The sequence below is a fragment of the Eretmochelys imbricata genome, chromosome 2 (genome assembly GCF_965152235.1).
Source record: "Eretmochelys imbricata isolate rEreImb1 chromosome 2, rEreImb1.hap1, whole genome shotgun sequence".
NCBI lineage: Eukaryota > Metazoa > Chordata > Testudines > Cheloniidae > Eretmochelys > Eretmochelys imbricata.
The window spans coordinates 152,274,347-152,289,382 of NC_135573.1; the positions used below are offsets into that span (position 1 = coordinate 152,274,347).

Here is a 15,036-nt window from a genome sequence, read left to right on the forward strand (position 1 = left end):
TAACAGGGTAATTTTTATCAGGACAATAGCTTAGGCCCAAAATTTCAACTTAAAAAGTTGTAATCTAACTGGGAAAGTCCTAAACATTTTTTAAAAACCCCTCACTCTCTCAAAGAATAATAAATCAATAAAATAAAAATAATGCACTGCTCTAATTAAAGATTATTAGTACCTGCTGACATCATCAATCCAAACTGTCATAAGATAATGTAGCGTTTAAATGAATTTATTCAATAAAAAGAACCATATCCATTTCAGTTCCATTTGGAACGTAATCAAAAAGGCACTTGCTACGCTCAAATTACACTGTGCAAAGTGTAGAAAAGAGGATTCATAATAGAGGATGTGGGGCAGAGTAGCGCTGCTACATGATCAGTCCTGCCCGTCACACACCAAAGAAACTCTTCCATGTGGATGGGACTCAAAGGCTTTGGGGGATGGAGCAGCTGAAGAGTTAAGAGTTAAGGAGCTGCCAATCTTAAACTGTTAGAAACAGAATACTTTTAAATTTCTAAAAAGGAAACAAGACTCATTTTTTCCCCTCATACACAAAACCAGTATCATTATGGCTTCTAAAACTTTATTTTCTTGACAATAGTGATCCACGCACCTTCATCAGTAATAGTTCCACTGCTGGAGCCACCATTGCTCTTGGCTTGTCTGTGAAAGGAAGAGAGAGAGGACTCCGCATTGTGAACCTTAGGGGATGGGGATGGAGACGGGGATGGTGTGAGAGTTGGTGATGTGCTTTTAGATGTAGATGAGGTCCCAGATGGAGGTCTTTTGTTCATCTCCAGTTTCTGCTACAGTTAAAAATAGAAATGTTTTTGTTAACTAAAACTACCTTCAATTAATTATTTTAATTAAGGTCGCAATTCAGCAAAGCACTTAAACAGATCTTTAAGATTGTGCTTATTGAAGTCAATGGAGCTACACTGATTCATACCAACTGAAAATCTCACCCCAAAAGGAAAGGATATTTGTTAATCTCTCAGGACTAGAATAAAGCAGTAATTCCCCACTCCAAACAAAAAGAGATGTAAATGTTCATTTAAATAACTGTTTATAAAGGATAACATTATCTTAACTTTGGATACAAGTTTTTCATTCACAGATTTAACTAAAACACTACTGATTTAAAAACATAATTTAGGCCCTGATTCAACAACATACTTAAGATCATCTGATTGACCATCTCTGACGTTATCTAATTAAAATCTGACCATGCAAATCATTGTTGCTACCACTGTTATACAATTGCAACAAATCTTATACAAAGTACGATGTATGGCCAGAAAGGATTAAGTATCCTGCAGGATAATTGACCCAGAGTCAGCCATTAGAGAGATGTTAGAACAGTATGTAAATGGTAAATAAGGCCACTCCATGGTAGATAGGCTAGAACTTTGAAATACAAACCTATATTGTTAGAAATTAGAGGTGATACTAATTGTATGGGTGTACTCATATATTTTTTAATGCTCGCCATGTAAACAGACATTTCCTGTCTGTCACTATAGCTGTTGATTCAAAGATCAAAAGGGAATATTAACATATAGATTAATCTCAGATGAAATGATGTCATTGTTTATATGTCTCTTTAAAGTTTGTGATAGACTGTCGAATGGATAAATTGCCTTATGTTAATCTGTGTGGATAATTACCAGAGATGCTTAGGAAATTGATCTATTCCAAAGTCCCCATAATTGCCTATTGTTCGCTGAAGCACTCCGAGCTGTCCCAAGATGGCCTGAAACTGTATAAAGATGCCTTGGGTCCCAATCCTTTTTATCTCAGATCTGCTTGATGCTTCATGCAGGGAAAGCTTAAGTCATAAGGTTGAGATCTCCGGTCTCACCTGGATCACTCTGAATATGGGCATTGGACTATAACCTATGGACTATTTCTGAAAGAACTCTTTGCAACTACATGGCTCACCATCTCTCCTATGAATCTAATCTCAAGAACTGTACTCATGTCTGTATGTATATTGATCTTTTAATCAGTACTCTTTTTTCTTTTTTAATAAATTTTAGTTTAGTTAATAAGAATTGGCTGTAAGTGTGTATCTGGGTAAGATCTGAAATATTCATTAACCTGGGAGATAACGTGTCCAAATCTTTGGGATTGGTAGAACTTTCTTATATGATGAATAAGATTTTCAGTAATCCTCATCATATTTGACTTGGTTTCTGGGTGGAGGCCTAAGGCTGGGTTGCTTTCAGGGAACTGTGTTGTTGGCTTCTGGGTAACCAGTGAGGTATTATAGAAGCTGTTTTGTGCTAGCTTGGTAAATCTAAGTCTTGGAATATCCACCGTCTTTGGGGATTGTCTGCCACGTTCTTTGCAGTTCACCCTAATTGAGTGACCTCAGTTGGCTCCCCTGGAATCCTGGTCACACCATCAATAGGACTTCATTAAAAGTTTAGAAGTCAGAGATGTGTTTAAGTGCTTTGCTGAACTGGAGCCATGATGTGTGAAGTTTTTCACTACATCCTTAGTATTTATATGATTATATAACACTAGGGCAAGTGACAAACTGTTCTGTATATATTCATTTCACATATATTTATTAAATATATGACAGCATGGAAATGGAAAAATGGCATGGATTATGAATGTGAGCATACATGTTTCTGAACAGACCCTGCCAAACAGAGCCATTACACGTCATCTTACAAATTACTCTGAAGCCATGCACCACCTAGTTTAAAGTTTGCATTATATATGGGCCCAAGGAATCTAGATGACTTTCCCCTGGGCTCCTAGATTCACAGTTGTCTTAAGGCCCCTTTATGCTAGTTAGACTGATGCAAGGGGGCTATAAGGCACACATAAGACATAATATCCTAGTGATTCTGTATCTTTGCAGAAGCTCATATAGGTAATTGCTATAGGGTTGCAAGTTAGTGAAGCTCTTAGGCCACCCTAGCCTGAGCTAGCCACCAGCACATCTTGGAATTTATGCAGGGACAAATTTGCTCCCTGGTCCTTTGGAAATTGTATTATTACTTATTAATATTATTACCTCCTTAGTCCTGCATGTCAAACAGCCATGATTTACATAGTCTAATACAGAGGTGGGCAAACTACGGCCCGTGGGACCATCCTGCCCGGTCCTTGAGCTCCTGGTCGGGGAGGCTGGCCCCCGGCCCCTCCCCCACAGCCTCAGCTCGACGTGCTGCCAGCGCTCTGGCCTGCTGCTCCTGCCGGGCAGCTCGGCAGGGTGGCTGGCTCCAGCATGGTAAAGGGGCGGGGAGCGGGGGTGTTGGATAAGGGGCAGGGGGTCCCCAGGGCAGTCAGGGGACAGGGAGCAGGGGGTGGTTGGATGGGACGGAAGTTCTGGGTGGGGGGAGGCAGTCAGGGGACAGGGAGCAGGGGGAGTTGGATGGGGGTGGGGTCCCCGGGCGGTTGGGGTGGAGGTCCTGGGAGGGGGCGGTCAAGGGGCAAGAAGCAGGAAGGATTGAATGGGTCGGGGTTTCTGAGGGGGGCGGAAAGTGGGAGGGGGTGGATAGGTGGCAGGTACCAGTCTGTTTGGGGAGGCACAGCCTTCCCTACTTGGCCCTCCATACAGTTGCGCAACCCCAATGCGGCCCTCGGGCCAAAAAGTTTGCCCACCGCTGGTCTAATACGATATTTGCTTTTTTGCAGCAGCAGCTGCAAGCCCATATCTAATTTTTTCTCTCAAATTGAATCCCCAAATCCCTCTCTGTATTACCTCTTTCTATCCTATTATCTGTCATTTTGTTCTTCAGAGGATTTTTTTCTTCAAGTGCATTGTCTGCATTTACCTAAATTAATTACAATCTCAGTGATTTATGCTCAGTTCTCTAATCCTTAGTCCTGTAGGTTATTCTTCAATTGCTTTCCTTTCTGCGCGGCTTTTCTAATCTCTTCTAGTTTGACACTGCCTGCAACCTTGATCAACGTAAAATCACTACACCTCCTACACTAGTCATTCTCAGATTTGGGGCTGTGACCCTCAAGTTGGGCCCTGAGTAGTTCTGTGAGAAATACAGACGAGCTTCATTTTTATAATACGTAAAACTGTCAGAGCCCTTTTTTTTCAACCTAGAATGGTTACTTACCCTAAGTAGCTGAGGTTCTTCAAGATTTTGAATCCGACGGTAGGGGCACATGCACTTAATGTGTGCAACAGGGGTGTCTTTTGAATAGCAGCGTCAGCTGGGGCCACCCATGCGCCTGTCTCTCCTCCTTTTCCCATGTGAGGGAACATATGGTGGAGTGGCTGCAACCTTCTGTGAGTTTCCTCCTTGCAATTCAAAGCCCATGTTTGCTATGGGCTTCAAAAGAGGGGAGTTGTGGATCCCACAATTCCAACAACTCTCAAAGAACTACAGTTACTATAGGGTAAAGTACCATTCTTTATTATTCCAGTGTGTGTCAGTGAGGATCACACTGTAAGTGGCTGGCAAGTAGTATCCTCGTCAGATGGTGGGACTGAGAAGTTTCAGCTTCACTAGTCAAATAGTAACATCAGTACTGCTCCCCCAAACTTGGCAACTGACCTAGCATCTAAGTCCAATGCATCATGTTCAGCAAGGTCAGTGGGTTACTCTACATCACTGTCTTGCAGATTTCAGATAGCAATATATATCAGAAGCAGGTGGAGGATGTTGCTTGAACTCTAGTGGAGTAACCTTAGCATTCTATAGGTCTAGACCAACCAGCTGGTAACAAAGCGAGATGCACTGTTTTATCAACATAGATACTCTTTGTGATGAGATGGTCTGACTTATGGAATCACCGGCCATCCCCAGTGTGACAAAGTCAGGCTGGACAGCTAGGAGAGAGTGGTGGAAGGCAGGTGTATCAGCAACAGAATGGTAAAGGCCCTTTTCTCTATGAGCTGAAAAGAGAATACCTCAGGTCAACTAGGGACACCTGAGCCCAATGAATGGCTGTCTGTGACATTTAAAACCCCCTCTTTCTTGTGAGAGAGAGAGAGAGGAGAGACAAGATGCACAAGGGTAGTGGCAACAGGGAGAAAAGGCTTCTCCTGGGTGGAAGGCTCCTCTACTCCCTGTAGGGGCAGCAACCAAGCTAACTGCTGTGTGGGGAAGAACTGGCACCGAGAAGCCAGTATAACAGGGCAACAGCCTAGAGAGGGAGAAGGGAAAGGTATTCCCTTTTTGTGTTATGAATTTGGTTTTCTTGTTTGGCTGAAGAGTACTGCTTGGACCTCTCCTGTGGCCCAACTTGTAAGTATCAGAAAATAACCACCCCCATGAGGAATAAAAACTCTCTGGAGTGGGACTGATTTACACCAGGTCCCCGCATGGGCAAAGGGGAAATGCTGAGCCCGATGAGTGAAGGAGGTTCCTCGCCACACTAGAAATAACTGGGGAAACATCTGAACAGCATGGTCCCGTTGATGTAATAGAGTAAGGCTCTGAAAACATCCAGAGTGTGTAACTTCTTCTCTCCCAGTGCACAGTGAGGTTTCAGGAAGAAAACAGGTAAATCAATGTATAGAATTCCATCTCAATCAAAGACCCCGTGGTGATGAACCTAGAATCTGGTTTCACCTTGTCCTTGTGAAAAGTCAAATGACTGGTGGCAGTGACTCTGAGGTGCATCCTGTGGGCTGGACAGACGTCTATGTGGACGTATAAGTCCTGTAAGTCAAAAGTCACAAACCAGTCCTTAGCCTTAAGGGATGGAATGATGGATGCTGTCACTCTTGAGAGTAGGTCAGTGTTCACTGCCTTTGTTGGTTCTGGTATTTATGGGGCTTGTGGTAGGGGCTGCGGTACAGATCCCCAGGGATCTTAGCTTGGCCCTTGAGTCCTTAGGTGAATGGCGCACTTCATCAGTGAGGCTGCTGAAGAGCTCCAGAGCTCTATCCCCTCTATAGTCTATAGTGGATTGGACCTCTTTGGGGACACTAGACACTTCAAGCCCATATAATGGTTATGGCCATGACCACTGATCTAGCAGCAGCACTGGATGCATTCATAGCCACTTGCAATGCTGTTCTAATGAACTTCTGGCCCTCTTTTATAATCTCCTTCAGTTTCTCCCTATACTCCTGTGGGAACTTGGATAGGAAGGGAGTCACTTCCACCCACGTGAGAAAGTTATACTTTTCAAACAGGGCCTGACAGTTCACCATGTGAAGTTGTAATGAGGTCAAGGAGTATGCCTTGTGTCCGAAGAAGTCCAGTGTCTTAGTGTCCTTGTCCTTCAGGGTGCCCTTTCTAATTTTGGACTTCTCTTGCACTGCTGACACCACCAGGGACCCTGGGTATGGATGGGCATAGAAGTGTTCAAAGCCCTATTGAGATATTTGATATTCTTTTCCACCTGTTTGGATGTGGCAGAAAGTCTGCTGAAGCCCCTTCACCAGCTTGAGTATACCCTTGCTGATGGAAAGGGTGATATTGGCCATTGTCATAGAGTTCAAGATGTCAATGAGGTTGTGGGACTTTTACTGTATCACTGTGGTTTCAATGCCCAGGGTCTCCATGGTCAGGGGATCATGGAATACCATGAAATCACCAGTCACTGAAGTGGACACCAGTGTCACTGCCTTGTCTGATTCCTTGGGTAAGGTCTGGGGTTCCTGTTGTCCCTCTGTTGTTGGTTACGGTTGATCCCAGTCTCACTCTGATGTGGAAGGCCTCATTAACAAACAATACCACTAGTGAGTGAGAACTCCTTCACTTTTTTTAAGCGTGGAAAGGGGATCTGCTCCAGGACTCATGTGACGATGTTTCCCAGTAAGACCAAAATGGCCAGGGTGGCATATGGATACTGGTCCAGTTGCAGTTGGCAGTCTACTGCCATTCACATCAGGCTTGAGGCGGAGCCTTGACCTCTGGTCTCCTTCTGGGGTCACTTCCTGATTCCATATTTGACACTGGCAAAAATGAATAGCTTGATGAAGGGAATGAGGAATATACCTCCTCAAACGGTGGTGATGCGGGACGTACAGCCCCAGTACTGATGATACCTATGCCACCAAGGTCTCAATGTGCAGCAGGCCTTGGGAGATGTTGTTGATTCTTCAAGTGTCGTGAATCTTGAGGCTGTGATTGGCTTGATAACCAGTACCGATGTCATCTTCAGTGTCATCACTCCTGCACAGCACTCGTGGTCTGGCCTGCATCCCCTGCCCTTAGGGTGGCAAAATACTTTGAGTAGTTTTGTTTGGTATGCTTCCTTCAGGAAGAACCAGCCTGATGTTTGAAGCAATCTTGATACTACATATTGGCTTGTCTCTTGGGTGGTAAGGGCTGAAGTGTGGGGAGCGTACGTGCTGGATCCTTTGGTATCTGGGTCGATGTCAAGGCTGCCAGTGTTGAGACTGCTGGTTCTAAGGTTGGTGGAATTGAGGCCATTGGCACTGAGGTAGCCAGTCCCAGTGTTCTCAGCACCCTCTTGGGTGTCTTCTTCTCACTACTGGATCCCGGAGCATGGTGCCTGCTTGAGGGGGCACCAGGTGACTTCTTCAGTTCTGGCTTTGCAGTTACTGCCTCTGGATCCAAAGGGACCCTCTTGGACTTCTTCAATAGGTATAGCTTGAGACAAACGTCCCTTGACTTACGGGTCCTCAAGGAGATAGACCAGCAAACTGAGTACCTGTGACAGGCATAAAAGGCATCAAGTGTGTCCATCTGTCTGGGGGATAAGGCCATCGTAGGATGGACAAGGTTTGAATCCAGACAGTTTAGAGTCCAGAAGGTGGTTGGCGCAAAATGCCTCATTTCGCTGGACAAGGGAGTAGTCAGATTTAGATTAATTTTTTAATGCCAATAGCAATCGAGTATAGATAGGGCTCTACCAAATTCACTATTTTGGTCAATTTCATGGTTATAGGACTTTAAAAATCATAAATTTCATGATTTCATATATTTAAATCTAAAATTTCACTGTTGTAACTATAGGGGTCCTAACCCAAAATAGGGATGTGGGAGGGTCGCAAGGTTATTGTGGAGGGGTTGCAGTATTGCCAGCCTTACTGCTGGTGGTGGCGCTGCATTCAGAGCTGGGCCACCGGAGAGCAGCAGCTGCTGGCCAGGAGCCCAGCTCTGAAGGCAGCGCCCCTGCCAGCAGCAGTGCAGAAGTAAGGATAACATGGTATAGTGCTGCCACCCTTACCTCTGTGCTGCTGCCTTCAGAGCTGGGACACTGGCCAGCAGCTGCCACTCTCCAGCCACCCAGCTGTGAAGGCAGCAGCACAGAAGGGTGGCGTGGTATGGTATTGCCACCCTCACTTCTGCACTGCTTCTGGTGAGGCACTGCCTTCAGAGCTGGGTGTCTGCCCAGCAGCCACCATTCTCTGAAGGCAGTGCAGAAGTAATGGTGGCAATATGGCGACCCCCATACAGTAAACTTGCAATCCCCTCCTCCCCCCACAACCTCCTTTGGGGTCGCGGCCCCCAGTTTGAGAAACGCTTGTCTCCCCCATGAAATCTGAATAGTATAGGGTAAAAGCACCCAAAAGACCAGATTTCACGGGGGAGACTAGATTTCATAGTCAGTGACACGTTTTTCACGGCCATGAATTTGGTAGGACCCTAAGTACAGATTAAGGGGGAGGACAGTGTTCTTCTCACAGTAGATTTGAGAATAAAACAAAGGTTATAAAGCTCTGAAAAGGGCAGTGGTTCAGACACTCACCGGATTCCTTGCCTGCTACCAAGAGGGAACTGAGGGAAGGTTGTGGCAGCTCCATCCTTTATACTCTTGCACAAAACCACAAGGAGGCACAGGGCGCATGCATAGCCTCAATAGACACTGCTATTCAAAAGACTTGTGCATGAGCCACATGTGCACCTACATTGGGATCCTCATTGACACACTCTCAAAAAACTATCAGACATATGGTTGCCAGACAATGTTACAGATATTATTACAGTTACACAAATCACAAATGCAGTCCTGTTCCTATTACAGCATTTTTGGCCTTTTTAGCTGAAACTGCATAAAAAATTCTTGTTTATATAATCACAGAAGAAAAAAAATAGTGGTTTGGGGGTAGCAGAGGAGAAGTTGAGCAGGGCTTTGGAGCGGAGCCTGGAGCTGGAGTGCAAAGCAGCTCCGGAGCAGTGGAGCTGCAGGTTTTTGCCTGGAGCTGGAGCGGAGCCGGAGCACAGCTCCAAAGCCCTGAAGTTGAGAAACCTTGCTCTAGATCAATTATAATAATATTAATACAATACTGAGTGCTAAAGTAATCCCTGCAAAATGACATGCATATTCTCTCTCTCTCTCTCTCTCTCCACTAATGGTCTATCAGTCAATTTGTATCCATTCCCTGGAATTTGTTGCAAAAAAATATTCTAACTTTTCCATTAGATTCTCAGGCAGGACCACATCAAAAACTTTACCAAAATCTAAGAATACTGGACCTGATCCTGATCACAGACTGGTGTAAATTAAGAAAAACTGTCTTGAAGTCACTAGAGTGAAAGCAGTGTGAAACAACTGTAACAAGATCACCGGACATAATAGGGTTTAATCTGGATTCCTTCTTTTCACCAAGGCCCCTGTTCAGTAAGGTACATCAACAGTCCCACTGATGTGTTTAAATTTTGGTATGTGCTTAAGTACTTTGCTGAATTGTGGCTCTGACTCGTAATAGTATCGCAAAAGGTCATCAGAATTGTTTGCCACAATTAGCTGTTTATGAACCATGAGCTTCAGCTGGACATTTTCTAAGTGCTTACAAATAAATTTCTTCATGAAGCTAAAGCTTAAAGTTATATTATTCTGCTTCCCTAGAAAAATGTTTGGGTTATCTCTTCCTTATTACACAAGCTTTTTTCTCTGGCTCCAGTTCAGGAGAGCACTCACACATGTTCTTAAGTTCCACTGGCTTCAAAATTAAAGTTAAGCATATGCTTAAGTATTTTGCCAAATCAGAGCCTTAATTCTTGGAAAGGGCATATACTCCACTACAGCTGCATATCCCATCTTGTTTTACTGCCTCTGCTACAGAGAAAGGATGTCAACGTTGCTATTTATTTATTTTTAAATTTCCAGGAAAACGCTGCCTCCTAACCCCCTTTGTGCATATTCAAGTCTGGTTGTGAAAACTTTGTTCCAAAGAATTAGTTGCTGAGCAGAGTCAGATTCAGGGGGCTTTGCATGCTAAGCAGGCCCATGTCAGGCTGACAGAGTTATTTTCAGGAAATCTATTAAAGTCTGGGCTGTGATTACATTTATTTAAAATGAACCAAGCAGAAAATAAATAAAAACTTCCCTTTATTTTTGCCTGCCTTTGTACAGATTTGTTATTAAGGGAAAGTTTGGTGGAGCTGACATGTTTCTACCCCTGTGTCAGACATTCACACATTTTAGCCCCATTATATGTTGTGTAATTGTGTTTCCTACCACACATGACTAAGGCATGTTTCATTAACTGCTTTGTTAAGTATTAGGTATTTTAGCAACAGGAAAACTTAAAAGTCATATATATACCTTTGCAATACGTCCATTGCCAGCTATCTGAGTGCACTGCTGCAGCTCAGGAAGAGTGGATGAAGCAGCTGTGTGGATTGAGCTATATTGCTGGCTGGGTTTCTGTTCAGGTAAGCCTGCTGCTTTTTTCCTTTGAGCTGCAATTTGAGACAAAACACTATCTGCACTGCCACCTGAGGAGGAACCATAAATTAAAAAAAAAAAAAGTTAGGTACCAACAAGCAACATACTAAATAAATTGATATAATTAAAAAAAAAACAGATTCGTTCTAGCCACCTCCTCCACCACCCTACAGCCTCCAAAAAACTTCAGTGCATAGACAAAAATCTCTCCACACCAGTGCTGGTAGTCCTTGTAGGAGTTACTGTTTCTTCCGGGGGAAAAGTTAGGCTCCCAGGAAAGCCTTCTGTCTTTCTTGGATTGGCCTGTGGGGGGCAGGAAAGTAAAAGCAAACTAGCAAGAATGGGAAAATCCACCAAATCCCTGGTCTCAGTGCAAGAAATTCCCACTGCTGCGGGGGAGTGGGAAAAAGAGTTGCAGATACTTTGAAGGCAGCATGGACTTGATACATGAGTATAGGTGTTCCTAAATTCTAATCTTGGCTCTGCTACTGATTCACTGAGTGGCCTTGGGTAATTAACTTCAACCTTCTGTCTCAGTTTCCCCATCTGTAAAATGAGGACAATAATACTTATCCACCACCTCATTTATCTGTTAATCTCTGTACTGTGCTTTGAATGCATGAAGCACAATATAAATGGTAAAGCATTATTATCAGAAACTGTTCACCTGCCCACCTATTAATCTGCTGGTCCCAAAATCCTGTGGTAGCCCTTAGCGTATCAGGTGTAGTAGGAGCAAAAAATATGGGAAGGCAGCCACCACCTTTGGGCAGTATCAACACAGTGGCTGTAGCCTGTTTTGCCACCAGCGCAAGTGAACAGAGACTCCAGGAGAGGGAAAATACTTGAAAGGCAGACAAATGAGGGGAAAGATAAAGCCAGCAAAGACTATCTAAAGCGCTGGAGACAGAAGGCTGAGAGCTGCTCTCCATGCTTCCAGGAAAGCGGCAAAGCAAAGACTAAAAGGCTGGATGTGGGGGGTCAGTCTATGTATATCCTTGGGCTTCCACGACTCTTTGTCTCCAGGTTTCGCCTGCTGTTTTGCGATTCCAGCAGGACAGGAGAAGAGGGGGATGCCCGACAAATGAAATTTAACGTTTTTCAATTATTTTTATCCAAAGTCAAACTTTTTTTCATTATCCATGTCACTGAACCCTAAAGGACAACAGGCTCCAGGTACCAGTTCCAGGTTTATGTACTGCTAACAGAGATGGGTTTGCCTTCTGGACAAAGGATGTCAGGCATCATAAACGTCTTTGAAAATGCTGCCTGGGTTGAGGAGAGCAAGGCGGAAGTGTTTAGTTGACACACGAGTAGTCATGCTGGTCTTACTATTACTTGTCGCGCCAAAAGGTCCCAGCCACAACTGGGGCATGCTGAGGTTGTGTTTCTCTCTTCAGTGTCAGGTGTGTGGCTGTTGCCTTATTTCCCCCACTGGAAACTGTCTTCCTGGACTAATAAGATGATCTGGTTCTCTGGCCCAACAGTCAAAGTAAAAATTCTCTCCTTCCAGGGTAAATAAGTCCAAACACACAAATATAGGTGCTTCTGGCTTCAGCAGTCCTTTTCCCCTCACTGGCTATGTAGTCCTTCATCCTTTGACACAGGGGACCTCCTTCTCCCCTTGTATCAAGAGCTGACAATAATCTCCACTGCAGGGATCAGTAAGACTTTGTAATACCTCAGGCTTAACAGTCCTTTTTCTCCTCAATGCAGGAGCTTGCACATGACATTTCTAGGAGGTGTCTTGTGCCCTCCATTTACTACAGGCCCCTACACCATGAGCAGCAATCTGCTCCAAACCCAAGACTGCCATTCTCCATTATCTTCCTTGGGACATCCCCTACAATGCTGCAGCGGCACAGGAGCCAGCAAACAGAGCTGTAAACAGGGGAGTTTGAGTGGGAGTTTGAAAGGGGAGTTTGTCTTGCGGTGCTTGTGTTGGGTTTGGTTTTGCTGTGGGTGGTGGTGTTTTGGTGTGGTTTGTGTTTCCCAGATTAACAGGATTTAGGTGGGAAGGATATGACAGATACAGAGGTGGCAGTGGGAGTGACCCATGTAGCAGAAGACACAATGAAGATGACTGGATGTGGAAGCTGTGGTATGTACATGATCCTGGAGGGGGCACCTGGTAAGAGTTTTGTCTGCATGAAGTGCCGTCTGATAGAGCTGATGGAGGAAAAGATCCGAGGTTTGGAGATGCAGGTGGAAAGTCTGGTAGAGTTTAGGAAGGGGTTTGAGCAGATTATGGAGCAAAGACATGAGGTATCTGAAGGGAAAAGCTCAGACTTGCAGATGGAAGCAGGACTAGGGAATTCTGAGGGGAGACTGGGTGAGGAAAGTGGTCAGTGGAAGCATGTGACTAAAAGAACTAGGCAGAGGAAAAGACGGGCTAGTGAAGGAGAAATAGGGCTTAAGAATAGGTTTGCAGAGTTGGAAAATGAGGAAGGGGCTCAGCAGGTAGTCACTGAAGGTGACAGGGCAAGGAAGAAGAGAAGAGAGGTTAGTCCTATAGGAAAAGGGGAAGAGTTAATGGAGATTACACCAAATATGAGCCCCAGGAGGATACAGGATGGGTTAAAAAGGATTACAAGGGAGAATGGGAATGGAAAGAACTTGCAGCCAGAGGGAACAGGGGATAGACTGGAGAATAGCACAGTCACTAGGAAAAGGCAGGTCTATGTGATTGGGGACTCTTTACTGAGAAGAATAGATAGGCCTGTAACCAGAGCTGATCCAGAAAATAGGAGGGTGTGCTGTCTTCCGGGTGCTAAGATACGGGATGTAGACCTGAGGTTGAAAAGGATTCTAAAGGGAGCGGGAAAGAATCCCCTAATTATCCTTCATGTGGGAACAAATGATACGGCTAGATTCTCGCTGGAAAGTATTAAGGGAGACTATGCTAGGCTGGGGAGGACGCTTAAGGAAATTGAGGCTCAGGTGATCTTTAGTGGGATTCTGCCTGTTCCTAGAGAAGGGCAACAAAGGTGTGACAAGATTATGACTATCAATAGATGGCTTAGGCAGTGGTGCTATAAGGAGGGCTTTGGGATGTATGGCCATTGGGAGGCATTCATGGATAGAGGACAGTTCTCTCGGGATGGACTTCATCTGAGTAGGGAAGGAAATAGACTTCTAGGATGGAGGCTGGCACAACTGATTAAGAGAGCTTTAAACTAGGAATTTGGGGGAGATGGTTGGGAGATGTCCAGGTAATCTCCACGCCAGAATTAAGCATAGAGTGGAAAGAAAATGAAGTAAGAGTGGATACAGCTGTAGGTAGGAGGAAGGGCAGTGTAGATACAAGTCTAATAGGTTATACTGGTAGTAAAATAACCGTGCCTAATAGGGTACAGAATGTGAGTGAGGCTAAACAGCAAAAATTAAGATGTTTGTACACTAATGCAAGGAGCCTAGGTAACAAAATGGAGGAACTAGAGTTACTGGTGCAGGAAGTGAAACCAGATATTATAGGTATAACAGAGACCTGGTGGAATAGTAGTCATGACTGGGCTACAGGTATTGAAGGGTATGTGCTGTTTAGGAAAGACCGAAATAAAGGTAAAGGTGGTGGAGTAGCACTGTATATCAATGATGAGATAGAATGTAAAGAAATAAGAAGCGATGAAATGGATATGACTGAGTCTGTCTGGGCAAAAATTAAATTGGGGAAGAAAACTATTAGAGCCTCCCCTGGGATAGTGCTTGGGGTGTGCTATAGACCGCCGGGATCTAATTTGGATATGGATAGAGCCCTTTTTAATGTTTTTAATAAAGTAAATACTAATGGAAACTGTGTGATCATGGGAGACTTTAACTTCCCAGATATAGACTGGAGGACGAGTGCTAGTAATAATAATAGGGCTCAGATTTTCCTAGATGCGATAGCTGATGGATTCCTTCAGCAAGTAGTTGCTGAACCGACTAGAGGGGATGCTATTTTAGATTTGGTCTTGGTGAGTAATGAGGACCTCATAGAGGAAATGGTTGTAGGGGATAATCTTGGCTCAAGTGATCATGAGCTAATTCAGTTCAAACTGAATGGAAGGATTAACAAAAATAAATCTGCAACTAAGGTTTTTGATTTCAAAAGGGCTGACTTTCAAAAATTAAGGAAATTAGTTAGGGAAGTGGATTGGACTGAAGAATTTATGGGTTTAAAGGTAGAGGAGGCATGGGATTATTTTAAATTAAAGCTGCAGAAGCTATCGGAAGCCTGCATCCCAAGAAAGGGGAAAAAATTCATAGGCAGGAGTTGTAGACCAAGCTGGATGAGCAAGCATCTTAGAGAGGTAATTAAGAAAAAGCAGAAAGCATATAGGGAGTGGAAGAAGGGAGGGATCAGTAAGGCAAGCTACCTTATTGAGGTCAGAATATGTAGGGATAAAGTGAGACAGGCTAAAAGTCAAGTAGAGTTGGACCTTGCAAAGGGAATTAAAACCAATAGTAAAAGGTTCTATAGTCATA

General features: G+C 44.1%; 1 protein-coding gene across 4 annotated transcripts in view; it reads right to left on the reverse strand.

Annotated features, from left to right (window-relative positions):
* Window positions 1-15,036, reverse strand: part of ANKS6 (ankyrin repeat and sterile alpha motif domain containing 6) — a 79,671-nt gene that overhangs the window by 30,455 nt on the left and 34,180 nt on the right. For all 4 annotated transcript variants that reach the window (XR_013345238.1, XM_077810841.1, XM_077810842.1 and 1 more), the window contains exons 11-12: window positions 10,447-10,619; window positions 611-803 (exon numbers count right to left, since the gene is read on the reverse strand). Coding sequence is in view for 3 of the 4 variants with exons in the window: in XM_077810841.1 (XP_077666967.1) it covers window positions 611-803; window positions 10,447-10,619 (366 nt within the window). In the remaining variant the exon portion in view is untranslated. The remainder of the gene's footprint in view (window positions 1-610; window positions 804-10,446; window positions 10,620-15,036) is intronic.